Raw genomic sequence first — 27,226 nt, 5'->3', positions numbered from 1 at the left:
TTGTTCTGATAAGGTTTTGTTGCGGCAAAAACACATGTAGAACTAGGAGACCTTTTTCTGAGAATAGCTGATTTACTGAAAAATGTAGTTTCCTCAAAACTACCACAAATTCAGCCTGATTTTGCCGAACAGTTTCAACTGGAAAATAATGCTCACTATAAACACTTACTTTTGGCAAATAATAAATTAAAGCATCGTGGGCATGGCTATGCTTTCTCCAAAACCAATGGGAGTTTTGCTATTGACTTCAGTGAGACCATGATTGACCTGCTGACCTTGGACAAATGTTAATCATTGCTGTCTCAATTTAAGGGCTCATACAAATTAGTCCAATTGATACCAACTGACAGTAATTATGAGAACAAGGATTTAGCCCCTGGAGAGCTGAAATTCTCAATGTAACTGATCAATGTTAATTTTGGAGCCCAGTCCTCAAACCCTTCTGTAGGTGTATAGACCCTTGATTTCGATGAGATGACTCGTGTGCAGGATCATGCCTTTTACTGCCACAAAAGTTGACAACCAAAGCTCACACGCAGTGAGAAGCAACAGGTTAAATGTTGGTCTGTTTGGGTACCAGTAAAGGCTCTGTACAGGTTACAACATTTTTATAGTAATTCGCTTTTATCTCTTTTTTAAAGCCAATGCAACACATTCTTACCATTTTTGCAGACAGGACAACACTGTTCTGGTTCATAGACTGGGTTGACACATTCAGGAACTGCGCAGTCTGCTACAACACAGTGAACTTCATTGCTGGGCTCACAGCGACACCATTCGCATGGAGAGGGCTAGGAACAAATCTAAAATTAGCCCATTTCCTCCTGTAGCTCAAAAGTTTGTAACATTTACATGTTGCCATAAGATAAAACATCAATGCTTAACATGACTTCACCGTATGAATTTATCGTGGGCAATACAAATCAACCTGGAGGACAAAACCCCCCTAAAAACCAAAAACCAAAACCCACCCCAATAAAGTCTGAAAGATGCAGAGTATTAGGGGCTTGTCTGCATAGTAAATGTTCTGTGCTGCAGAGTGGTATCCTCAAGCACAGAGTGGGAATCAGTGTAATGGTGTCAGCAAGGCACTCAGGGACCGTTAATCAACACTGCCACTCAGCAGTGCTAAACAGCATGGCTGAAGCATGCTGTGGATGTGGCTACCTTCCTTCAGGTTTAGGAAGCCTCTTTCCTGGAGCAGTCTAGTGTACTTGAGGATGCAGCTCTGGAATGCCGTAAGTTCACTGGGTGGACATACCCACATAGAGCCATAAGAATGATAGTTTATAAGGAGCTCACTTGCTCATTGCCTATTGCCACACTTACCTCCCTTTATAAGATGACCCTGAGATATATCTAAAACAAGAAACACCAGGCAGACACAGGAATAAATATCACATACTGCGTCCCTCTGTTTTGCTGATCTGTCATCTTGTGAGCAAGGCTGATATATAAGATTTATAAGAGCAGGACACTCATAAACCTCAGAATTGTGGCTTTTCTCAGTGAAGGGATAAGTGTGTAGAGGACAGAGGGACAGGATCAAATGCACATGCACATCATGTGCAAACTCATGATCACAAATAAATCAAATGCCCTGAGCATGTTGGTGCTGAGTCAGCCATCACCAAAGGTGAAAACTTAGCAATGTTGCAGCCAGTGGCAACACATAGGGAGGTGCACGGGGGTGCATGTGCACCCCCTGAGAGCGCTGATGCACCCCCTGATCAGCCGCACTTGCTGCTTAGGTGATGGGCAGGGGAGGCAGGTGGGAGCACCAATGCCCCCCCTGCAAGCACCGGCAGATGGCTGCAGCTGCTCCCAGAAGTGGCCACAGCCACTCCTGGAAGTGGCTGCAGTGATCAGCTGCAGGGGAACTCCCTCCAAGCAGCAAGATCTGCCGTGGGGGACCTCCCATCAGGCAGCGAGACTGGTTGCGGGGGGCACATGCCCCCCCCCCCCCCAAGGTGGCACCAGTCTCCCATGGTTGCAGTTTTGTTTCTGAAAATCTGAAACATTTTTTGGTATTAAGGAAAGTTGCCATTGTTGTTCATGCAAAGCACAAATCCTATTTTTGTTGTCTCTGGACAGTGCCTAGCACAATGGGGACCAATTTTAAGCATAGGAATAACTTAATTTAAACCAATCAGTCAGTTTAGGCCTATAGTTACATTCCAAGATAAAAAGGTTACATTTTGGGGTGTGTCAATCTAAACAGTGGCACTTTAAGTTGGTAGAAAGAGTTCTCTTCATCTCACTTAAGTTTTCTTTTAACAGGGAGTTGAAGAAATTTATGACAAATATAAAAGGCATTGTTTAAGGTCTTAGCAAAATGTGTATGTGCATGCACCCCTGGATGAAAGAGAGGCAGATTGACTGAGAGAGACAGAGAGGAACTAAGGGGAGAAAAACAAAAAGCCACATAAAAAATTTGAAAGCAAATTAATTGGAAAATCATTTTGCTGCAGAGTAAAGAGTTTGGGGTTGGGGAGACTCTGTCTTGTCTGGTTTACACAAATTATTTCAGTTGTTGTTGTCCACTGACAGAGAATGTGGGTGAGCAGCTACGAACGGGGCTTATTCAAGGTAACAGCCATTCAAGGGAAGCTGGGATCATTGCTGGCTCCAGTTACCAATGCTTCCTTTTGGGAATGCACAGTGCCAGCCATTCTTCAGTCTATAATTGTCCACCTCCAACTCAAGAAACCATGTCTTGATGCTAAATCCCTAGCTGGCTATCACTCTGCTTCAACTTCCTCTTTTCAGGGAAGGTAATTAAATGGGTGTTTGCCAATCAGCTCTAGGTGCATCTGGATGTGGTCAGATCCCTGGATCCCTGTTAGCCTGGTTTTCACCCTGAATAATCTTTTCTTAGTGATTAATAAAAAAAATTGTGCCCTGATGATCCTACTAGAGCTTCCAGCACCTTTTGATACAGTTGACCATGAAATCTGGATAAAGCATTTGCATAATCTGGTGGATATTCTTGGGCGCACTCTTAATTGCTTCCACTCTTTCCAAGGTCCCAGAGGGTGATGATGAGTGAAAGCTTGTCATCCTTTTGAGGCTTTTTTTGTGGGTCCCTCAGGGCTCCAGTGTGTCACTCCTTCTGTTCAATGTATATATGAGACGACTGGGCAAGACTGTATGGAGACTCAGAAAGAGGTGCTATAGTATGTTGATAACACAGCTCTAGCTTGCTTTCTCATCTGACCTAGGTCCCATAATCTGTCCCTTCCCAAAGCCTGGATGCAGTTAGGAATTGGATGTGGGTGAACCAATTGAAGCTCAATTCAGAAAAGAAATAGGTGATTGTGGTGGACAGTCTGTATGACATGGAGGGGATTGGCAGTCTGTGGAGGTGGAATTCCTCTCCTTAATTATCTTTCCTCATTCAAGGATGCTATGATTTGTGTCTGAAGTACTAGGAATCTACATTTCTTTTTCTGAATGTTCTTATTCAAGACTATGTATTAACAAGAAACAATACAGAAGAAAACAGACCTCCTTGGTAAGAAATCAGTAATAAATGATGACTGCTCATCATTGATAGGGTTCAGCCTTCCCTGCTCATTCAGGTTCAAAGCCTTCAGGTATTCCAGGCAGATCTCTAGGTGGCCGTGGTAGCTAGAAGTGCCATTCACCTGCTCCTGGTGAGGCAGCTGTGACCCTTCATTTCAGTTTCAGATCTGGCCACTGTCATACATATCTTTGTACCCTCCAGCTATACTACTGCAATGCACTCTGGGAGGGATGCTCTTGAGGCCTGTCTGGAAATTGCAGCTGGTGTAAAATGCGGCAGCCAACCTTCTGATGGGGTGGGACATCAGGAGCACATGACTAAAATATGTTAGAATAGGGCTGATCAACTTTCAGGCAGCCAGGTGCTACAGACCAGGGAGCCGTATACTGTGTGGATGGAGAAACCAGGTTGCCCGTCACCCCATGCCCCGCCTAGGCACAGCACAGGCAGCCCAGATTCGTCCCCTCCCTCCAGCTATGCATGCCACATGGTGAGCCCCTCCTGCACCACAGGCAGTCTGGCTTCCTGCCACTGTGTGCACAACAACTGACACTCTCTCCCAGCTGTACACACCACTCCCTTGCAGTGCAGGCAGCCCAGCCTCCTTTGCTGAATGCATTTTGGGCACTCCAGCCCCCTCCCAGTAACCAAACAGAAGCAATAGGGGTAGGTGGGAATGATGGCCAGGTGGGTGCTCATGAACTGCATGCTACCCTTTGGGGGCTGCAAGAGCACATAGGTCTCCAGTTGGACCAGTTCTAGAGTCTGCACTGGCTCCCAATAGGTGCCTGGGTGCAATTCAGGGAGCTGGTTTTGACCTATAAGGCCCCAAATGGTATGGGTCCTACATACCTAAGGGACCATCGTCTCCCTTTTGCCCCAAGATAGTCCCTAAAGTAATCCAAAATTAACCTTCTACTAGTACTTTCAGTGCGCCAAGTTTGCCTGGCAAAGACATCTGGGAAATTGTTTTTGGTAGTTGCCTCGCCGCTCTGGAACTCCATTCTCTTTTAGGCATGTCAAAGCCCAAACCTAGACGTCTTGAGGAAATGCTATGAAATCTTCCTCTTTCAGCAGGTGTTTAGCAGGCAAAGCTAAACTGGGGTACTACTTAGGTAGTTTTGCTCTATAGGTTATTTTAGTACTGTGTTGGCTTTTATAAGTGGTTTTGTTTCTCCTGGTCTGGTCTCTTGTTTGCTTGCTTTATAAGTTATTTTAAACTCTTCTGTAAGCTGTCATGGGCCTTTGCTGGGAAGGGTGGCATACAAATCAAATCAAATCACTCAATAAATAAATACATTTAATTATCTGTTAGACACTGAATTCAAGCCTCTTTTGTAACAGTTGCTCTCATCACTAACACTTCAAGTAATGGAGAGAGTGTACTTTATATAATTCTGCCTTCAATTGAACCAATGAATATTTGCAAAAATGACACTGAAGTCAATGTAATTCTTCCAGAATTAAATGAGATCCGAATGTAAATTAAAGAACTATGTATCCCCTTGAGTTTCAGGTCATGGTGATGTCACTCATTCTTACCAGACATAAGCAACACCCTGGGTTCAGGTCTTGGAAGGTAAAAAGCTTTTCAATTCACCTCTAAGAGGCTCCATATGTCTTAAGTCAAATAATTTATTCCCAGGAAATTCATCTCCACCCCAAAATGCACTAATTAAAGCTTTGCTTGCTTTGTCTCTGTGTCTGCAGGCTGTAATTCCCATCACCTCTCATTTGCTACTGGCTCTGGCAATTTAGAGAAAATCAGCACTCCTGGAGAAGGGAAGCAGTCTGTGGAGGTGGAATTCCTCTCCTTAATTATCTTTCCTCATTCAAGGATGCTTTGATTTGTGTCTGAAGTACTAGGAATCTACAGTCCTTTTTCTGGATGTTCTTATTCAAGACTATGTATTAACAAGAAACAATACAGAAGAAAACAGACCTCCTTGGTAAGAAATCAGTAATAAAATTGCTGTTTTGTTATTCCTCATTGTAATCAATAATTATCTGGAACAGTTCATCTCAATCTGCTTAAATGTGGTGCCTTTCATCAACACCTCCTGGAGGGGTTCCTCTACTACTGTCATGCTGGTGCTTGTAATGCTGAGAAATGAGCCGCACATTTCTAGCTCACAAGATTATTCTGCTGCTCATACTGAAGAACTGAAGAACATCAGCAGATGTAGAAGATGCCCCTGAATGACTTTGTACAGAGCAAATGAGACATGACATATTTTTCTTTTACTTTTGTGTTGTTAGTGTAACCTGAAAATGACACTGTAATAAAATATGATCCTATTTGACACTGGAAGCAGTTTTCAAGATGGGAGAACTTTATACAATTATAAGAGCAAAAGCTTCAGTCTCTCAAAGACTGAATACTCTGCAAAAGCAGTACTGGGTCTTACAATCCCTCTTCAAGTTCAACCTGGTTGTTTCAGGACCTTCACTCACCCTTCCCTCTACTCACTTGTTACAGTCTATTATTATATATTCCACACAACCCTTCCCCCACAGTAATCATAACTGACCAGAGATCATGTAAACACCTTGGCATTTTCTTTTACGTCACCCCTTATGCATGGAATACACAAATTGCTTTACAACGCTAATTCCTTTTCATAGAGGGCCTGACTCTCAGAACACAGAGATCTAATCTATGGGATTCTTTGCTTTAAACAGAGATGATGAGCAGGCGGTTGAAGTAGAGAACCTCTTGTGGTCTTTTCCAGTCCTATTTTACTATAATTCTATATTGACATCAGTGGACTTTGAATCAAACACTTGCATTCCTTTTGGAGATATATTTTTTCCTGGGATACTGTCAGGAAATTAGCTAAGTCATCTGTTTCATTTATTTTTCTTTTTTCTTTTTTTAAAAATGTGCACTGCTCATCTATATGAGAAGTGAGGCCAAATATTGGGAGGAAAGCTGCCAAAACAGAATCTGGGAATTAGTGCAGAACTATATAGGGCATTTCTAAATCTTTTTGCCCGACTCCTCCATCCACCTCCATTTGTTCTTATTTTCCTCCAGACCTTACCTATTATTCTGACTTCAGTGATGTTCCCTTCCAGAGCCTATTGGTTTGTTTCCTTTCCATCCCTATGCAAACGTCACCCACAGTGAAAAACTTATTATAATGTTCAATGTATAACTTGCTGGTTTTCAGCTACACCATGGTCATGTTTTAAAGCTTTTTCACTCATGGAGCACAGCATCTTGTATGCATTTGTGATGTTTAAACAGATGAACACATATTGTTAAGGACAATCTCCCATTCTTAGTAAGAACTAGTGAAGAGAAAGCTTAGTAGGCTCCTGACATACAATGAGAACAGTTATACATAACTACTGTAACATGTTCACACAGACAATGCAAGTCTTAAACCTGACACCTTAAAGAATGCTCTAAGGTAATCAAAATGAAATGGTTTTGAAGAGTGGATGGTATAGGGCAGTGATAGCCAACCTGTGGCATGAATGCCACAAATGGTAGAGGCATCACCTCTGTGTGGCATGTGGCAGATCAGGTAGGGGGCAAGCAGAGCAGTGGAAGATAGAGCAGGGAGCAGAAAGCAGAGCAGCAGATCAACCAGAGAAAGGGGATCGAAGTGGCATTTGGGGAGGGAGCAGAGCTCATTTGTGGCACACTTGCCAAAAAGCTTGGTCCCCGCTGATTTAGGTTTGAACAGACATCTCACGCTCTGCTATATATTACATGAGTTTTATAAGCCAATGTAAATTTTACTGGGGTCAAGAAGAGAGAGGCATGCAGTTATTCTAAGATAGTTGGATGAAGTATGTGGCTATTGCTGGGCCTTGACACAAGGGAGCAGATATTAGCCTCTTTGCTGACAGGTAATGGCTGCTCTGGATAGGTGCTGGTGGATACCTAGGCCAGTGTAACCTACACAAGTGGAGATTTACCCCTGATTTGTAATCCTAAATAAAACTGAATAAAGTTACCTTGGTTTCAGGGTTTATGTTGGCTGTCTGCTACTTTTATACACCAGTGTAATACTGATTCCACTGAGGTAAATGTATATGCCTGTCCCTGCTTTTACTGAAACCATCCTTCTGAGCAAGAATGAGCTCTCATGAGAACTTTTTAGAGAAGCATTTTATTAATAAGACTTTTTAAGAACCAGTGTACACATATTTCTGGAAGGACTCTGTCCTCATGAACAGCCCCACTGAAAGAAGCATCATGATGCATATCCACAGATTTACAGCACATACCTTTATTGCAATATCAGTGTAATATTGTCAAGAGAAGTTCTGAACAACATGTATTGCTGGAACAGGGACATGTTCACTAGCCCCACATGTAGGAACTGTTTTGAAAGTGAAGGGGTAGAGCAATAGGCCCATACTAAGAGAGTCTAGTATAGCTGTTCACAGTATCATTTCTGTTTTTGAAAGACTATTCAACTGTTCAAAAGTAGCTGGAATTCTGTGTACCTTGTTCACATTTATTTTAAGTCTGGGGGACATCACAGATCAAGGGATCTGATGAAGTACTGAGGCATTGGTTCCAGATCTAGCCAAATTGCTATGAAGCAACTGGGACCATTGTCTGACTATTGATGAACAGTTAGAGTCTTTGGGAATAGTGTTGCTGGCTGGACTCCAGCCACAAACTGACTTCAATATTGAACCATATGTTATCTAACTTCCTTAACAGTCACCTAGGTTACTGACTCTGGATACCTAACTCCCTTAGATATGTTAAATGTTTCTTTAACATGTAGAGTGCTCTGAAATTGTCTATCATTGACTGTTAACAAGCAGCATCTGAGGCAGGAAGCAAACATCTATAAAATAAACATTATACAGCAACCATCCTTTCAAATTCTTCTTCTTTAGCTGAGTTGTTTGTCATCTATATGTCTTGACTCTTAGACACTTCTAAGCAAACACTATTACAGTGGTGGACAGGAAACTATTTATCTAAGACAAATGAAAAACTTTCAAGGTGACATCTGACCAATATTTTTTTCTGGACTTGTTCTTTCTTCTCTTCCTCCTCCTCTTTTTTTGGCCCCTGTGATCTGTCACAATTATCAGGCTAACTGTACATCTGACCTTCTAGGTATTTATGAGAGCACCACCTCTTAAATCTCACACTTCAGGCCATCACCTGTCTTAGTTTAATTGGGATCCACTGTGTTGCTTGTTTTCCTATAGCCCCTTATTAAACTAGATAATACATTCATCTTGGAAAGTCTCATAACCCAATATACAATAACTTTTGTTCACTGGCCAGGACAGAGAAAATTATTTCATTTTAGTACTTTGAAATTGTTACCATCCATAACAAATATCTAGCAATGCACAACTGTAGAGTAATGCATACATGACAAACATTATTTCAGAAATAGTTGCCATTCTTAAGAGGAACAGCAGAAAGGCTCCACATTAGAGATCACTGTCATCCAAGTTTCATATCTTGAGCTTCCCCTAGGGTCCATTCAAGCTCTGTTGAAGGCACTGAAGATTTTTCTACCGGCTAATGGCTATCATTGTGGGCCCAGTATGCATTCAAAGTCAGATTTACATGCCTGACAAAGAGGGGCAAGAAAAGGGAACAGAGGGTGCATCTTCATGTGCAATTAATATGAAGCAATAAGCTCTGTAGCAATTTGAGCTGGAGTAAACAACTCCTAGGCACAGCATCTATACATGCACCTGGACAGCAGGAATTTGAGCCAGGGTGGAGCAGGCCTGGGCTGGCAGGGGATACAGGGGGTCAGGCTCTGGGTGGTGGCATTGGGTGGCAGAGGAGATGGCTGGGGCATGAGGGTGCTGAAAGTGTGGAGCTGTGTTGCTAGGTGGTAGGCAAGAGTCCGGCCCCCGGCTGGCTCGGCTGACTGGGCACAGTTTACACCCATGGTCAGCATCAACATGTGTGTTTAATCACAGTAATTACCCCAGCATAAGCTAGTACTGTCCCCGACAGTACTACTTTACTGGAGTGTTAATTTACTGCGGATTAATACCTTCACATGGGTCAACAGCAACATGTTACTCTGCAGCTAATTAGTCTACTCTGCAGTTAAGCGCATGGGTAGACGAGGCCATTGACTGATTGAGAGGAATTCTGAGTGCTTTGGGAGACATTGGGAAATGAACAAGATGGGGCCTATTTCAAAGCCATGCTATTCACACTGAATACAAAGGGACAGACTTTGGCTTCAGTAGCAGCAAATGTATAGTAAATTCTGCTATTTTAGGACAGTTATTCAGGACATATTACCTGTGCTATTTCTTTTATCCAAAAAAAGAGTGTAGAAATTGATGTTTATTTTACAACTATCCTGAAAAAAATATTGTCACTGAAATTTATCTGAATATTGAATAGTGATTCCCCCTCTCCCCCCTTCCCCCACCAAAATTAATTAAAAAGGGATAAGGGTGTGTGCATGGGGGAGGGAGTCTTACCATGTAGGTTGTCTGATCACAGCAATTCCATCTCAAGTCTCATCAGTTTTAAAAGGTATGGGGATATTTGAGATAGACTAAAACTGTCAATTCTGGATATTGTTCTCAGTGTCCTCAAAATATGCGGGTATTTAGGGGCATAGTTAAATGTGGTTTCATTTTGACTTGGTTTCAAAGGACCTGATGTCAATCAAGGCTGCTCCTTTTGCTGCCAGGGCAATTCCTATTTAATTAATGCAGGAACTTGCAAGTCACCAAAGGCTGTTGTGGCTGCCAATAATCTCATTTTACTGATCTCTCACTTTCTGGGAGACTTTGTACCAAGTCTCTTGTAGATAACTGCAGTCAACTCTCCCCCTCAGTGCTGAGTCTACTGATGGAATCATGCTTTATGCAGATGTAACAGCAGGAAATGCAGAGAGATGTAAAGTGAAATCTGTCAAATTGTGCATTTAAACCTGGAGAGGAGCTGTAAATTTTAATGATGCTAAGGACAATGGCAATTCTGATGGAGATGATTTTTCTAACTGTAGTTAGAAGTTTCAGGGTGTGAATTTATAATGTGGAAGAGAAAGGGGAAAAAAGTTAAAAAGGAGCTGATGAATGAGACTGGAGGCAAAATGGCTTCCATATTACAACTAAGATAAATGAGAAGAGATAGACATAAAAGAGACCATTGACACAGAATGGAATTCATCGGAGTATACGGCAGGAGTTCAAACTGGAATCATTTTTATTGTTATTTAAATTGCTTCTGATCTCAGACAGATTAGCATGATTTTGCAAAAAAGTTCATGAAGAGCCTTCTCCTAAGAAACTTAACAGGTGTTAAACTCTGGAGTACAAACCAGTTAGCTTAACATCTATCTTAAACAAGACAGTGGAATCAATCAAAAGGGAACGGTATTTATTTACATTTGGAGTTGGCTAAATGCTTCAAAAAATATGTGCGAGATTCAGAGAAGCAACTTATAACGCAATTAGTCCCATTGATTTAAATGGGTATAAGGTATTATTCAAAGAGAATAAGGGTATCAGAATCTGCCTCATTACTTGCAAACATCCATTTGAGTTCTAACTGTTCAGTTACTGGCTGCTCATAAGCACTTGTATATTGGCTGTTTTTCATGCAAATGCAAGTACTTCCATGTGAACAAGGCTACTCATTACTCACTATTCATTATTTGTCATCTGCTATTTTCTTTTTAAAGTCACATTCAGCCTATCATAGTATATACAATACCCTCTGACCAACCATACAACAGCAATTACGATGGTTCAGGCGCTTCCTATAGGCTGAAATTTGTCCAAATAAACTATCCGCTGAATACTTACAAACAGTAAATATAGTCACAAAACCCAGGATGATTCACAAATAATTTGCCAAGAAAAAAACAGTGCTAAATCATTTAGATAATTAATTGTAATGAATAATTTAAGTAGCACCTTGTATAAATATAGAACAATAATGACTGCTTTTACATTGTGCCACTTATTCAAAGATTCAAAAATTCTCAAGCTAATTTACAGACTGACAAAAAACAAGTAGTTGGAATTTAAATACATTAAACATACAGGAGTCAGTCAACAGCACCACAGATGCTCAGAATCTCTGAAAACCACACACTACATATGCAACACAAACATGTCTGCAAGGGTTATCAAATTTATCACTGAAATGCAGTGACAGTGCTTTATCCTTATCTAATTAAAGGCAAAAGGGAATAAACATAGAACAACCTCAAATTACAGTAGAATACTTTATGCAAACAATGGCCCTGACTTCCTGAATTGGCTGATCTGTACTCCCTGCAGCATCTGACAAAGGGGAACAGCTTCCAGCTTTGTGGCTTTCAGCTGCTGGAGCCATCATCAAAGGCAGAACAAAGTAAAGACTTCAAGGTCTCATTGAGCATAATCTGGGAGGTGCATTTTAACCACTGAATGTGATATGAGGGGAGAGCTGTGAAACTTAAAGCTTCTGTGACACATCATGAAGTTATCTATTCCCCAATCTCATACCTCTCCTTCCCTAGTCATACCCTGCCTATAATTCTCCTACCTTTCAGCTGGGTCCTTATAAAGAGGGAACTTTAGTCCTACCATTATGTTGCCTCTATTCTGAAAGAATTATTATGTAGCAGACTAAATGACTGGTAGAGCAGCACAAATGGTTGTGTCATAATAGATAATCAGCACCTGTAGTTGATATTGCAGGAGAGGTGAGTCATCATTAGCTTTTCTATGTTTGCTATTTCCTATGTATCATACAACCCGACATATTTATAAGTCTCCTGGAACTGATTCTTGGTCTGGGGAGTTCTCCTTCAATTAGTTAATGAAAAGGATCCATGTCTGTGGCTTGGTCCTTTTTCCGAAGGCCCGGTATATTTTAAGTCTATTATATCAGTGATGGAAGTAATGCGTGACAAAATGACTCTGCACCTCTCTTGTAAAAACAAACCTTTCTATGTTATATAGCTCACTTTATCTCCGACAACAGTTGCACATGTACCCTGGGGCTGAAAGGATGAGAGGTGTGTATTTTGTAGGTTATACTTTTGATAATACCACTCCAATAGTTTCTCAGTTTTGGATATGCCCACTGCACCTCAAATCATCCTCCTTTCTAAAGGTTACATATGACAGCTTGGATTTGTACCAGGACAGGGATGTAGTTGGCTGTGTGATGCACAGTCTATTTAGGATACTCAGAAAATCTTTTATGTTCTACATTTGTTAAAGTGCTCTTTATATCACAGAGGAAATTTATCCCATGAATCAGTCACCCAGGCAACTTACTCCTGCCCTGTTAGTAGTCAGGCTTCTCAGACACAACAGCATGTCAAATACTTTTTCAGAACATTGACCCTCTTTCTTACGTTTTCTCTGGGTCTGATTCTGTCAGTCCCTAACATGGACTAGGGTAGGGACCACTTAAACAGTAAAATACTATTGACTATAAATACTAATGGAAGAATCAGCCCCTCTGTAGGCATAGCATAGAGAAAATAGATCATGGACTTAAAATCATTGAATCATAGGGTTGGAAAGGACCTTAAAGGCCATCCAGTCAAAGCCTCTGCAACAATGGAGGATATTCTATTCATAAACTATTCCAGTTAGATTCAATTTGGCAGGGATTTGGCCTGATTCAGTGACCAAATCTCCGAATCCGAATCAAATCAGGAGACCCTTTAATCTCTCTGAATCAATTCAGAGCAATTCAAAGAGATTCAATAATTTGGACATAGACAGAGCTTTAAATGTTGTTTCTACATACTTCCAGGTACCAGGCAGCTCATGAATGCTGAGATGCTGGGGTAGGTGGAGTGTCCCACAGGAGTTGGGGGTGGGGCGACCCCAGAGCGCTTGGCAGCGGACCCAGAAATGGACCAGAAACATTTCTGGTCCGCTTCTGGGTCCACCATGGAGCACGTAGGGGACCAACCCCTGGCTCAGCAACTGGTGCCTCCTGGGTCTGGGGGGGCACCCGGGGTCCCCCCGTGACTGATCACCAAGCTGAGGGGGGGTGGGGGTGGGGGTGGGTCCCCCATGCACTCAGTGGTGGACCCGGAAGTACTTCCAGTCCACTTCCGGGTCCACCACTGAGCACGTGGGGGGGGGGCGCGCATACTCCTGTGGGATGCTGCATCTGCCCCACCATCTCAGCATTCATGAACCACACCTGGTACCTCGAGGTATGTAGAAAAAACATAAAAAGCTGTGTCTATGGCCAAATCGCTGATTCTCTGAATCAAGATTGAATCTTCAGATTTGACTGAATTGAATTGGGACAGTGATCTGAATCAACAAATCAAATCACTGTCCCCCAATTAAGGCTGAATCCAAATCTGAATTGAATACAGCCCATTTCGCACACTCCTAATGCCTGTCCAGCTTCTTGTAAACCTCCAAAGCAGGAAATTCCTTCAGATCCCAATCAGAGCATGCCATTATTACAGTTTTTAAAGTTAAAAAGTTTTCCCAGAGATTTAATCTAAATCTATTTTAAATTCATTGCCACATGTCCTGCTGTCTGTGGCAAGGGTAAGCAGTTCTCCCTCTTCTTTAGAGGAGCCTTTCAAATATGTGAAAGCTGCAAATATGTTCCCCTTTAATCTCCTTTTCTCCAGAATAAAAATACCAAGTTTTCTTAACCTTTTCTCATAGGGCTTGCATTTTAACTTCTTTATTTTTCTTGTTCCTCATATCTGGATCTTCTCCAGTTTCTCTCTATCCTTCTTAAAATGCAGAGCCCAGAACTACATACAAAATATTCTAGTTTAGGCTTAGCTAAAGCCTGATCAAATGGGACTATCACTTCTCATGTTTTGCATACAGTGCTTCTGTTTATGCAGCCCAAACTGAATTTTCTTTTCTTTTGACAGTCTCACATTGCTGACTCATCCTTCTTGGCAGAGCTATGGCCTAGCTAGTTATCCCTCTCGTTGTGTGTGCACTTGAGTTTTCCTCCCTAGGTGCTGCACCTTTCATTCCCTTTGCTGAACTTTATTTTGTTCTCTAGTTTATCAAGTTCTTTTTTAATTCTAATTTTATCCTATGAAGTGTCTACAATCCCTCTCAAACTTGGAATTAACATAGCACAACTATGCTTATTACTGGGGAGCAGGATGGGTCATGATTCTGCCTACATGATTATGTAGCTATCATCTGTCAAAATCCTAGGAGAGAGCAGAGCCTGCACTTCTCTGAATAAATTATGGAACTCGTGCTTAGCTAGTTTAAATCAGCATAGATCCATTGAAGTAAATGTTGCTGATCTATACCAGTGAAGGATCTGGCCATAAGGCTACTTATATAGGAGAACTAAAGCCAGATCATCCTTGCATTTTCTTTTTTCCTCTCCTGTAAAGTTCACAGGGACTGTCCAGGATATGGCCCACTAGCTGCAATTAAATAAGTGTTTGGAGTCAGACATAAAGATGTCTATGTCTTTATACATTTACCTATTTGAAAATAATAATCCAGGATAGACATTTTCGTGAGGTAGATATTTTGTGAGATAATTCAGTTGTGGGTGTTGTGGTTTAAAATTTTGCAGAGAACAGAATCTTACATTGTCTTTCACCTCTTTCAATTAAGGTGCTGTACCTTGAAAGAGGCCAGACTTAGGCATGTTATTGTAGTATCAGAAGCTTGCTGGGTTTTCCATTTTTTTATTAGTTTTTATTGGCAATTGCCAGTGGTTCAGTGCTATCATATCTCTACCTGAAATTCTAGGGCTCTCTTTGGCAGCACAAAAAGGAAGTACACAAGTGCCTTATCTGAAGAGCGGGGGATTCCAGCATTAGTGGGGAACCCTGCAGCACCTTCAGGGTGCAGCACCTTCAGGGTGCTGATGAGGAGGGTTATGCCTAGGACACTGGCATATTCTGGTGAACCCCTATGTGCTATAATGGCCTTTTGAGAATCATTACCAGTGGGAAGAATTTAAAGTAGCATGGAGGTTATAAGACAGGTTTTTCTCCCATTCTTTCACTGGAATCTCACTTGCCTTGTGCAAGTAATGGTTTTAACTAAGGCTGTTGTTGATGAGGCACATTCTTTCTGAGCACTGTATATTCCTTTTGTGCACTTAAGTTCAGCTTTGGATTTCCCTATCGTTAAGGGTGGGAAATGTGGGATAGATGCGTGCCAATAGCTCATTATGGATCTTTGTTAATGCATGCTGGCTTAGTGCTGCTGGTTTATTGCCTTTTTCTCCTTCCTAGTAAGGAGATATTGGCTGAGACTGAGTCAAGAGCTGAAGGGAGCTGGCTTGCTTTTCCCTTTTTGCTGCTGAGGGCACAATAGCTTGGGAGTGGTGTGAGTCCTTGTTTACACCCCTTTGCACATCCCCTCCCCACTTTTTGGGTCTGAGCCAAACCTAACTTGAACAGAAAACTTCCACTGACTTCGGACCAAGCTCCTAAAGCTGTTGGGTTTGCTGTGTTTCATAGATTTCATAGATTTCATAGACATTAGTGCTGGAAGGGACCTCAGAAGATCATCGAGTCCAGCCCCCTGCCCAAAGGGCAGGAAGTCAGCTGGGGTCATAGGATCCCAGCAAGATGAGCATCCAGTTTCATCTTGAAGGTGTTCAATGAAGGCGCTTGAACGACCTCCGGTGGCAGGCTGTTCCAGACCTTGGGGGCTCGGACAGTAAAGAAATTCTTCCTTATGTCCAGCCTGAAATGATCTTGTAGTAGTTTGTGACCATTCGACCTCGTCATCCCTTGGGGCGCTCTGGTGAACAAACGTTCCCCCAGATACTGGTGGTCACCCCTGATGCTGGGTGTCATAGAATCATAGAGAAGTAGAGCTCGAAGGGACCTTGAGAGGTTGTAGTCTAACCCCCTGCCTGAGGCAGGATCATCCCTGTTCAAACCAACCCATTGTCTAATCTCTTAACAAAACTACACAGTCAACTCTGACACAACCAAAAGACATAATGCCCTAATTTGCTATAGATAAAGCAGAAGAACCATGGCAGCCAATGTCCTGCTGCCACAAAGTTTGTTAACAATATGCTCAAGAGATCCAAAGAAGAAAGTCATGCCCCCAATAGAGGGAAAGGCAAAAAACCTCACAGTGAGTTTGTCTACATGAGATGATGACTGTGCAGTAGCTGAATAATACTGCACAGTAGTGTATCACAGCACCGACAGCACCCTGGTTACTGCACATTTATTTAGTACTTGATTATACAAATACTAAATAAATGTGCAGCAACCACTGTGCAGTAATGTCTCCTATAGACATGCCCACTCTGTATCAATATGAGCATGGGATGAAATTCTTGACTTCAAATATGGCAATTGGTCTGACCCTGAGCAGAGGTGCAAGATCCTCTGGGCAGGAACATCTGGCTTTAAGTCCCAGGAGAAGTATTGGCACTTCCCAGTCAAAATCCCCAGCCTTGGCTACAGCTACCCAATGCCTCTGAAAAAGGCTTGAAAAAATGCTGACACACATAGCAGGAGGGGAAAAATTCCCTCCCAGCTTCCTGTGGCAACCAGCAAAGCCCAGGAGCATGGGAAATATCCATAGTAGCACATAAACATAGCTACACCTAGATCATCCCTGACCAATGCCTGTCCAACCTCCTATTGGACATGTCCAGTGATGGAGATTTAACAACTGTCCAGCTGTTGCCTCTAATGTGGGGAGTGCATATTGCCTCATATGTGTATGTCACATTTATCCCTGTGTGTATGAAGCACACAGAGAAATTTCCCTGCAGTGTGGGTAGTGATTGGGCCTACTTACCCTTCCCTTGATGTGATGCTCCTTCTGGATATTAAGCTTGCAAAACTGAAGAAAGGGGAGAAGAGCAGGATGGATCCTCTTGATTTAGGAACAGCGTTCTCAGTCTTGCTGCTGCTGTGTTCCTGTTGGAAGGGGTAAGGGAAGGTGACTTGTGTTCTCCCTTTTGTTGGGTGACTTACCAGCAGACAAGATGTTGATAACTGTCTGATTTATCACTGGGGTGATAGAATGATGTTCCTGATACTGCTGCTGTTCCTGGGAAGATGGCCTTTTCTTGTCTTTTCCATTATTTTACTCCCAAAGATTTTCTTTGACTTTCTGTTGGTTTTCTGGCAGTTAGCAAGCAAAGCAGAAGGAGGCTGCTTGGGAACATCCTCAGGCAACTGTTAGCTCAGCTCATCATCATGTGTTCTCCATGCAGGACCTCTCACTTCTTTTAAATTTTATGACAGCATAAGTCTAAATACTTTGGAAATCCATGGAGCTGTCTGTGCCACTTTACACAAGCAAAGAATCTGGCTCATAGACTTCAGGAGAGCTACTTCCTATTTAGACTGACACTGAGCAACAGATTCAGGCCAAGGGTCTTTTAAAAGAAAATTGTGTTCCTGAAAAGATCTGTTGAGAAGGTCCCCAACAAGGCTCTATGTTGAGATTTCTCTGATTAACTTGCTGGTAAGTGATGCAGGTGAAGGACTAAGGTACTGTGTCCAAAGATGCGAATACCTGATGATACTAAAGAGGATGGCTGTGATGTACAAGAAGATTCAAACAGCCTAGGGGAATGTGTGCAAGTCTGGCATGATGGAACTTGGTGTCAGAAAGTGTAAAGGCCAATATCCAGGAAGAACCACTAGGGTGGCAAATACAACTTCTGACTGTCGCCTTAATCAAGGAAACAAAGTAGGAAAAGCACCCCTGGGCAAGAGTAATATCTGGAATGTAAGGATACAGAACCAGATGTAACGCCAGTGTAAATCTTAACTAATTCTACAGATGTCCTGATTTACAGCAGCATAACTGTGATCAGAATCTGGCTGGGTAATTAGTAGCTGTAAAAAACAGCAGAGACAGTCTTAAGCTGCATAAGTAGAGGGCCTAATTAGATGTCAGAGATACAATGACTCCTGTGTACAAGACATCTTTTAGGCCATCTATAAAGTAATTTAAGTCCAGTCCTTCAAGGTGCTCAGTGCCCTTAGCTGTTACTGATTTCAGGGGAGTTGTGGAGTCAGTTTATGTGTGCCACAACTACACTGAGCATAGTACTAGAGGTCAGAGCTCTGACAAGGACTGACTCCATAACCTGGTATAAGCCACTTAACCTCTGTTTTAGCCACCCATCTGCTAAAATGCTAGTGAAAGATTCTCACCAGTTTCTCAGGAGGCAGAGAGGGTTTGTGAATGATCCTAAGCCATTCTTTCAAATATAAGACACACTTTAAAAAAATATTTCTTTTAAAGATTGCCTGAATCTTCAATCTGAGCAAAAAACAAATCAAACATGTTTATATGCACCACAGAGTTTTCATTTTTGTAAGTATGTCCTTAACTAATATTTTATTTTTTACTGAAAGTGAGAGTCAGAACATGTGGGTGTCATAAATTCGAGGGTTTCTTATATTTGAAAGGATGAGATATATGATATAAAGAATGTCACCTAATACATTTTGGAAAGGCTAATGAAGTAGGAAAAATGACTCAATTTAATGCTCAGATAACACTCATATGGGTAAAGTCTCCTTGTCTTTAACAGAAATTATCTTAACAATGGATAGAGCCCTGGAGTTTTCTCATATAAACTCATTCCAGTTTTTCATGTATTAGAAGGGGGGGGAGGGGAGGGGAAGAAACTGGAGGGCAAAAATCCCAGTGCACCTATCCAGTTTGGGACAGGTTTGCCTGCTTTGTATAATCAGGTGAGGCTATCCCTCTTTGCTTGTGATGCTTACTTTTTGGGTCATGTAAACCTAGCACACGTTCCCATAGTATTAGGTACTGTACACACACATAATAAAAGAAAGCTCATGGCCAAGGATTTCAGCGTCTAAACCTGATTGTTACATGACACAATGATAATGAGCCACCTCTCTCTGGCCTGTGAAGAGATAAGAAGTATAAGAGCTCTTTGACGACCCACACTGTAATTTCGTACTGATCATTCTGACTTGGAGAGCAAGGTAGGGGGCACCTACTCCTTACAGATACCTCTGGTGAAGGTGGCCTGGTGCCCTGAAGGCAGGAGAGCCACACCCAGGTTTGCTGGGGAATCTGGGTCAGTGAGAAAAGTAATTAATAATAATGGGTTGGGAGGGAACAAAAGGTAAGGAATCTAAATCCAAGTACTATAGTTTATATTACTTTGGGGAGTCGCATAAGCATCCAAGAGAAAGTATTTTAAGCTCTCATGACATGTTTGATCATAACTGGAAGGAAGGAAAAACAGCCTGTTTTTTCCAGAAAGATTTTGAAATAGTTTGTTTGTCATTAAGGACCAGACGGGTGCTTGCCCTAGTGTAACCCACTGTTAGAGTGGTGTACTTGGCAAAAAAGACAGATTTTGCCTTTGTGATTTCTGGTTTTATTAGAGCTCTATGCAGCAGCCTGAAATCCTACTCCTGCTCCAACGTACACTCATTTTACACCGGCATAACTTCTTTGGCTTCAACAGAGATACTGTCACTTGCACTTTGAAATCAGAATCACAGTCTGTTAGAGCCTAACGTATTTTAACAGGATTGAAAGTTGTCATTGAATAACTTATTCAATTATAGTTTTAAAAACAATTACTAGGATAATTATCTACTTGGGCATTATTTTTAATTAATGTCATTCTGTGTGAAGCAGTTTCTACTAACAATGCTTCATCAACTCATAAAACTGCACTTTCAGTTCACTTCCTATGTTGTGAAACTGGCACCCAAACCATTCTATCTATTTCTGTGCTAAATTTCCACATGCTTTAGTAGTTCAGCTCACAGGCCAATAGAAAAACTGATGCCCATGAGAGGAAGACACTTCTGACTGTGAATCTAGAGTACTTGCAGGCTAGGATATTTCAAAAACACATGATGGATTCACTGTTCCATTGAAGTCAATGGGAGATGACCTATTGATTTGAGTGAAAGCAAAGAAACACCACTGCTAAGCATTTTTTAAATATACCACCCATAGTATTTACAATAACAAATTGCTAATAAGCAATTTACCATATGTAAATCTGTATCTGTACAGCCCTCCATATGAATAATGCAATTTAAATATTTTGGGTCCCTTGACCTTAATATGATTAATGAAAAATATGATAATTTGAACAAAAAATTAAAGACCCAAACCTATGATGGGTCTTTTCCATTCATGGGAAGGGACTGGCTGTATGTGACTTGATCTCCCCCACATGCAGACTCCATGAAAGGCAGACTCTACAAAGGCCAGGGGACATGTATTCAATGCCTTCTTTGATTTCAGAGCTTAATCAGGACCAAGGACCATGTTGTCTTTTCTATTTAGCTGTCTCCCTGGAGCTCCTACAAATAGTTGCTTGCTAAGTATTGTCCCTGGATAGATCCCTGGCAGCATGGCTCCAGTGGAGATGGGATTACTGTTAGGCACAGAGCCAGTGCAGAAGCCACAGTGCTTCCTGAGCAAATACTCTTGCTTTTCAATAGTTTTCTCAGGATCACCCAGTTTTGGAAGCAGAATCAATGGCTTAGTTCAGGGATGCTCAACTTCTGGTCCACGGGCCAAATATGGCCCACAGAGCCATCGCATCTGGCCCATGGGGTCCACATGGATCGGGAAATCTGATGGTGGAGGAGCAGTGGCCATTAATATGGCCACCTCCCCCCTGCCAAATTTCCAAACCCCAAGCCCCTGGCAGCAGCCACACCTGCTTCTCCCTGCAAGACTGGGCAGCCCCTCCATGCACCCCCAGCAGCTGCACTGGGGATAGTTCATGCACGCTTCCTGCCCACCCCCTGCAGGGCCAGGGTAACGTGCTACAAATAAATAGCCAATGGAGTTATTTCAGATTAGCATCAGTGCAACCAGTGGCAGAGTACTACCCATGCACTTTTCAGATTTGGTAATGAAACATCAACATTATATTATAACCCTGTACTTGCATATAGTGTAACATAATACATATATTTTAACATAATTACCTAAATACATAGCTGAGTTTCATGGAGATTTTATTATAGATCAGTATATGACATACCTTCCTATATTATTATGTGTTTTTTGTATGAACTATGACAGAAATACAGTAAGTCAGTAATTTCAGATACCCCTGCATAGACACTGTCACTGTAATTTTGCCAGGAGGGAGATAATAAATCATTCTTTTCCATTTGACTGATGTTCTGTTTTTCCTGTCTGATTTCAATGACTGCATCCTATCTTGTGAGCTAGTATTGTTCATGGTTCTTTCTATTAAAGGATAGGCACAATATTGAAATTTCTTTTGCATTATGATTTTCTAGCAGTATGTGACATTGCAGAACATATTAAAAAAGCCTCATTTGTTCTAGTTGTAATGTAAAAATCACTGCTGCATGCATCTTGGACAAAAATGTTAATATCAAAATTGGGGCCCTGTGCTGACCATGTTAGTAATCAGTTTCATGTAATTTACAAACAGGTATCTGAAAATTACTAGTGACTTGGATCACTGGTCAGCACACTGCCAAAAGGTTTTAATAATGTTTGCTCTGGCTATTATTAGCCCATTTTGATTTGAGTGCCTTCCAAAGTTCACCATGAAACTGAGGCTGAGTGTTCATGCTATTAAGGGAAGAAAACTCTATCTGGAAATTTTTTTACTAACCTAATGAAGCTTCTCAAATTTAAGATGTCACATTTCTGTTCTTTTACACTGCTTTAAAATACAGAATACTCTCCATAGCTGTATCTGGACAATTACATTTTACTTGAGAGGGGCTGAGTTTGAGAGGGAATAATGATCACTTTTTAAATAAAACACGCAGCTAAAATTTTCCTGCATCATCCACACTGTACATCTCTATCGCAAAGCCTGCACGTGAAATGAGTACAGAGCTGCTTTGGAAATCAATGGGATCATTGTGCAGAGAATGAGCTTGGAATGAATAGAAGGGAGACCATCACTGCAGTGAACAGATTTGAGAGATCTGACCTAAGAATTTTAAATATAACGCAGACAAGGTTTTTAAAAACAAACAAACAACCCCCCCCCCCGGGCCTTCCCCTCAAACTGCAGCACTATTGACAGCAAGTTTGCATACTAGCTTGGGGATTTGTTTTGATAACAACATTATACAGTTGGTAACACTCTACTAAGTTTCCAGAATAAGCATTTCATTAACATTTAACTAGGTTGGCTCTCAAGGAAGAGTCATCTAGTGGTTAAGATCAGAGATCTTGGCTCTTGCACCATTTAATTCTCTTCCTGGCAGTGTGCAGAGAAAAAAATAACATTCTACACCTCCATTTATCCCATGGTAGAATGGGCATAATACTTTTTGGGTACAGGGGAGTATTGTGAGGTTAAATGAATACCTTCTTGATATGCACTAACACCTCTTGATGAAAAGCACTACCCACTTGTACAATTGCATTTATAAAGCATTTAAAAATAATTATAATAAAGGTGATGGTGTTGTTATTTATGATTTGCATTTAATAAAGTTATACTCAATATATTATTGCTAATTATAATCCTGATCACTGGGACTGTCTTGTGTCAGGGAACAGATGAACACTGGCTTGATAAGTTGACTTCAGGCTTCTTACTGAAACATAATGGAGTGACTCTGCATAGCTAAATGCAAAATCAGGGCTCAGTTGCAAACATGATACATACATGAATGAAGATGTAGCACAAGGAAGAGTGGGAGGGAAGGCAAGGCTGACCATAAACCACCCTTTGTGGAATCTGGGTTCTACTGGCTTCAATAAACCACATTTTTGCTTGTTGGCATTATTCAGGTAAGCAATGCACATATCCTGCTGGTGTGAAGTATTCCATAATGACACTGCATCATTCTCTTTCCCTCTTTTTCAACCCTTGCTTGATGCAAATTATGACCATTGATGGACTCTTAGGGAATTATTTTTTTTCAGGCATGACAGTGCTTGATAGGATGAGAATAAGGGACAGTTGTGGGTGATGGGAGAGTGCATAAAACTAACACAGAAGTGGCAGAGAAGCTGTGAGAGACAAGACATTGTAAGGAATGGTGGTTTTGGGATGCATAATGGAAAAAGGAGGAACTGGCAGAGATCAGGAGAATGAATAGGGGTAACAGCAAGGCAGAGAATGTATAGCAGTACAAATATGTTCATTGAAGAAGGTAGCAGTAAAGCCAGGGGCTTATAAACTCTGGGTTCCCACTGCTATTGGAAATGGCTGGGCCACAGCTAGAAGCTACTGAAGCCCACCCTGAAGAATAAGAGTGGCTACACAGGCACAGCTACCTCAAGCTCCTGGAAACCTCTTGCACCAGAGACTGGGAGTGAGCTTCTGTGCTGCAGGAGCTTGTGAGAAGCTCCTGGAGCCTTGCTGTTGAGCTGGTCCTAAGGGAGATATGCGTAGTAGAAGAGTTCCCTTTAGGTGTTATGAAGGTAACATCTCCCTGCTTGGCAGTTGACTGATCCAAGGCTCTGCCAGGATAACAGGATCACTGCAAAGTTTGGCTACAAGGGCAGGTGAAAGTCACTGAGTAGGAGAGTATGTCAGTGGGATCCAGTGCTTCTGGATTAGTACTTACATTGAAACGGAAGGAAGTGGAACACATTCACCTCCTGCTTCCTTCTCTAATATCAACAGATCATCGTAACATACTGGGTTAACAATATCTTTTGAATGGATCGTTCATTCCCCAGTTAAGAATGCTCCTTAATGTTATTTATTTGTCATACACATGCTCATACAGAAACACTCTCTTCACTCTCTTCTCATAAATATTCTGTGTATTTCTATTCTAGGTGCTGAAATGAGCAGATGCAGTTGTGGACATACAGACACTAATACATTCCAGAAAGCTTCTCCCTGCAGTCACAAATACACTGTAAACCTTTCTGCAAAGCTTTCAATTGAAGGGGTGTGCATTCTTTTTCTGAGTAAAAAATAATCCAGCGCACAGAGCTATTTTTTGACTGATATTCAGCCAATTAAACTTACTGTTCATCTCACATTTAGTGTATTATCTCATTAAGTCTACATAAGTGTGCACGTAGGCATATTATTTTAAAACATTACCAAGTGCATTTAAAATAATCTGAGGCTGCTTTCTTGCTTTTTTCTTCTTCTAGCCAAGGAGAACCAGGAGAGTTAATAAGTTCTCTGAAGTTAATTATACACCTGAATGTCCAATACTAAACTCTAAGTACTGAATGGTAAGGATCTTGATATTTGTAACTGAATCCAAAGCCATGGTTGATATGTGGGAGAAAACACAGATTGTTGCATGGCTACACAGGTGGGAGAACACAGGCCATCACCTACCATAGAAAAGGAAGGAGGATCAACCCTGTGCTATCTAACCATCTGAAGCACTTCCCCACCCCTCTGGTATTGCCATCTGGTGATTGTGTGGGAGGAGACAGGGAAAGAGAGGAGCAATCTGCCTGATGGAAGAAGAAAGAAAGACACAGAGACAGCAGCTGCCAAGAAGTGGATAAAGAGACAGGAAGAGGGTGAAGAATAAAACAAGTCTCCCTTTCATGTTTACAAATAATTTTAGCATACAAATACTAACATTTGGATAACCAATGATCTCAATTACAGGCATAAATTGGATGGGCTAGTTATCAAAGTTATGTATTATACTTATATTTGTACTTCCAGGTTATGATGGGTACATAAATTGTGCTCACAAAAGGTAAAACACATTTTGAAGATGTGGGCTTCAATAACTAAGTACTTTCCACTATCACCACACATGAACCCCCAAACCTAGACATTAATATCATACTCAGCATGGGGTTAAACCAAATTTGGATTTTCTTGGCCAAGTCATTTTAGAATACAGGGAGCATCTACATGTGACACTAAATCATTGTAGCAATGCACTATGGCAACATAGTGTCCGTGGGCAAAAACCAAGATGCTGCAGTTACATCGCTGTAGCAATGTGCTCCATTATTAAAGCATGTCGCTATGGCAACATACTGCCTGAAAATAACACTGTGTGGCGCACATGGCACAGTATGGGCTGTTACTGTGCCATTTTTTAGTACTTTCAAAAGGAAGTACTAAATGACAATGCAGTAACAATGGTGCCACAGCAGCATATGTAGATGTGCCCACAGTGGGCTAAAAATAAGTTAGGAAAATGATTAAAATCCCAAACCTTCCACAATTATAATCCATTTTACTGTTCCAACTATCTTCTTAAGTTGTCCCAAAACTTTTCAGGATATAAGTCTACTTTGGGCACAAATCATGCATGTAACATTTGGTGAAGCTAATGAAGAACACATACACATATCCCCATATAAGAATCATACTTTAAGACCTCCAACTAATTCCTCAGCTGATGTCATATGTGACTATGCAGAGATCAGTATCTCTAGAGAAGATGATACTGGAAATTAGCTTTTAAAAAATGTAAACAGCAATGGAACAGTTCATGTGAAAGATGAAGGGTTCAATTGTATAAGTCCCCACAAAATGGTGAATCTAGTGTAATTACAATCAGCCAGTTTTTGAAGAGGAAGGAGGACTTGAGAAAGTCTTCCATCTCTGGCACAGCTTGACTATAAATGACACTAACTTGAGAAAGCCTGAAGATATTATAAATTTCACAGGAAACAGAAGAAGGCTAGGAGGCTGCAAAACTTATGAGCTCTAGGTATTCTGCTGTGGACATAACGGATGATATCCTTGCTCCATTTAAGCAGCAAACAACCACTGACTTCAGTGCATTGGGATTTCAGTCTATAAATCAGAAATTTCCCAGGTTCAGCACTTCTCTCTCCAGGCTCTCAGTTACAGAACTTTGGAAACTGTCTGCTCCCAGAGTCTCTCCCTTTCTCTCTGTTTCTGCATACATATCTATGCATATATATGTATATACACACATGATATTGCACTATGAGTAGAATATAACTCTAAAATTTATTCTAGGACTTCTCTATTTCAATATGGACAGAGTTTCACCATAACGTTCTTATAAACATGTTCCACTCTACTCCACATGGTGTATGCCCAGATTAAAGGCTTGATTAAAGGCTCCAGATTAAAGGCTTGATTGTGATTTAAATTAAATCTGGGGTCTTTTTATGGATGTACCTGGCTGAGGATTATTTAAGGTTGAGATGTTCCACAATCTGATGTGCTTTTCCTTCGCTAGGAAATCATTACAATGGTGCTGGAACTCTTCTTTTTATCAACTGCTCTATCTAAAAAAAAGGCCTCATGAAAGGTTCTAGTAAGAAACCCCTCATGAAAGGTTCATCTGAGGTTTTAGCAAAACAGGAAATTAAATTAATCTTATTCATTTTAAATGAAGGGTGTTTTTTTGGCTAAATCCCAAAATACCAGCCTGAAAAAGTACTCCTAGTGTTATTGCTTGTAAAATACTGATTAATCTTTTCAGTGAATAAAGATAAAAAACTTTTTTTGAAAGTTTTCCCTTTCTTATTTAATTTGTACAAACTCTGTAATAAAAAGATCCTCCTTAACAGTTTTCCATTGTATTGGGTATGGTCTAAGACTCAACCTGAATATGTCCTAGGTTATGTTAGCATATGTATTTGATCATGACCGAGGAATTAGATGGAATCCTCCGCCACCTATCAGCGAAGGGGTCATTCAAAGATTGGAACATGCTGTGTTCAAGGGTGATACTTGTGTTAGTAAGCTGGAAAAATTCTTCTGGGGGTGGCTACTAACGTTCCATTACATGAAAACATATCTCAGAATCATAAGCCTCATGTTCTTCTGAAACAGTGTTAGACAAAACGATCAGGTTATCTTTCAAGGGTATGTTTCTACTGTAC

The 27,226-nt window shown here is 41.2% G+C and overlaps 1 protein-coding gene across 1 annotated transcript in view; it reads right to left on the bottom strand.

Annotated features, from left to right (window-relative positions):
* Positions 1-27,226, bottom strand: part of VWC2L (von Willebrand factor C domain containing 2 like) — a 91,058-nt gene that overhangs the window by 62,629 nt on the left and 1,203 nt on the right. Inside the window, exon 2 of the mRNA XM_006276436.3 lies at positions 662-791. Within this exon, the coding sequence (XP_006276498.2) occupies positions 662-791 (130 nt within the window). The remainder of the gene's footprint in view (positions 1-661; positions 792-27,226) is intronic.

Source organism: Alligator mississippiensis, chromosome 4 (assembly GCF_030867095.1).
Source record: "Alligator mississippiensis isolate rAllMis1 chromosome 4, rAllMis1, whole genome shotgun sequence".
NCBI lineage: Eukaryota > Metazoa > Chordata > Crocodylia > Alligatoridae > Alligator > Alligator mississippiensis.
The sequence above is the reverse complement of the archived record's forward strand: the minus strand, read 5'-3'. Positions and strand labels throughout refer to the sequence as shown.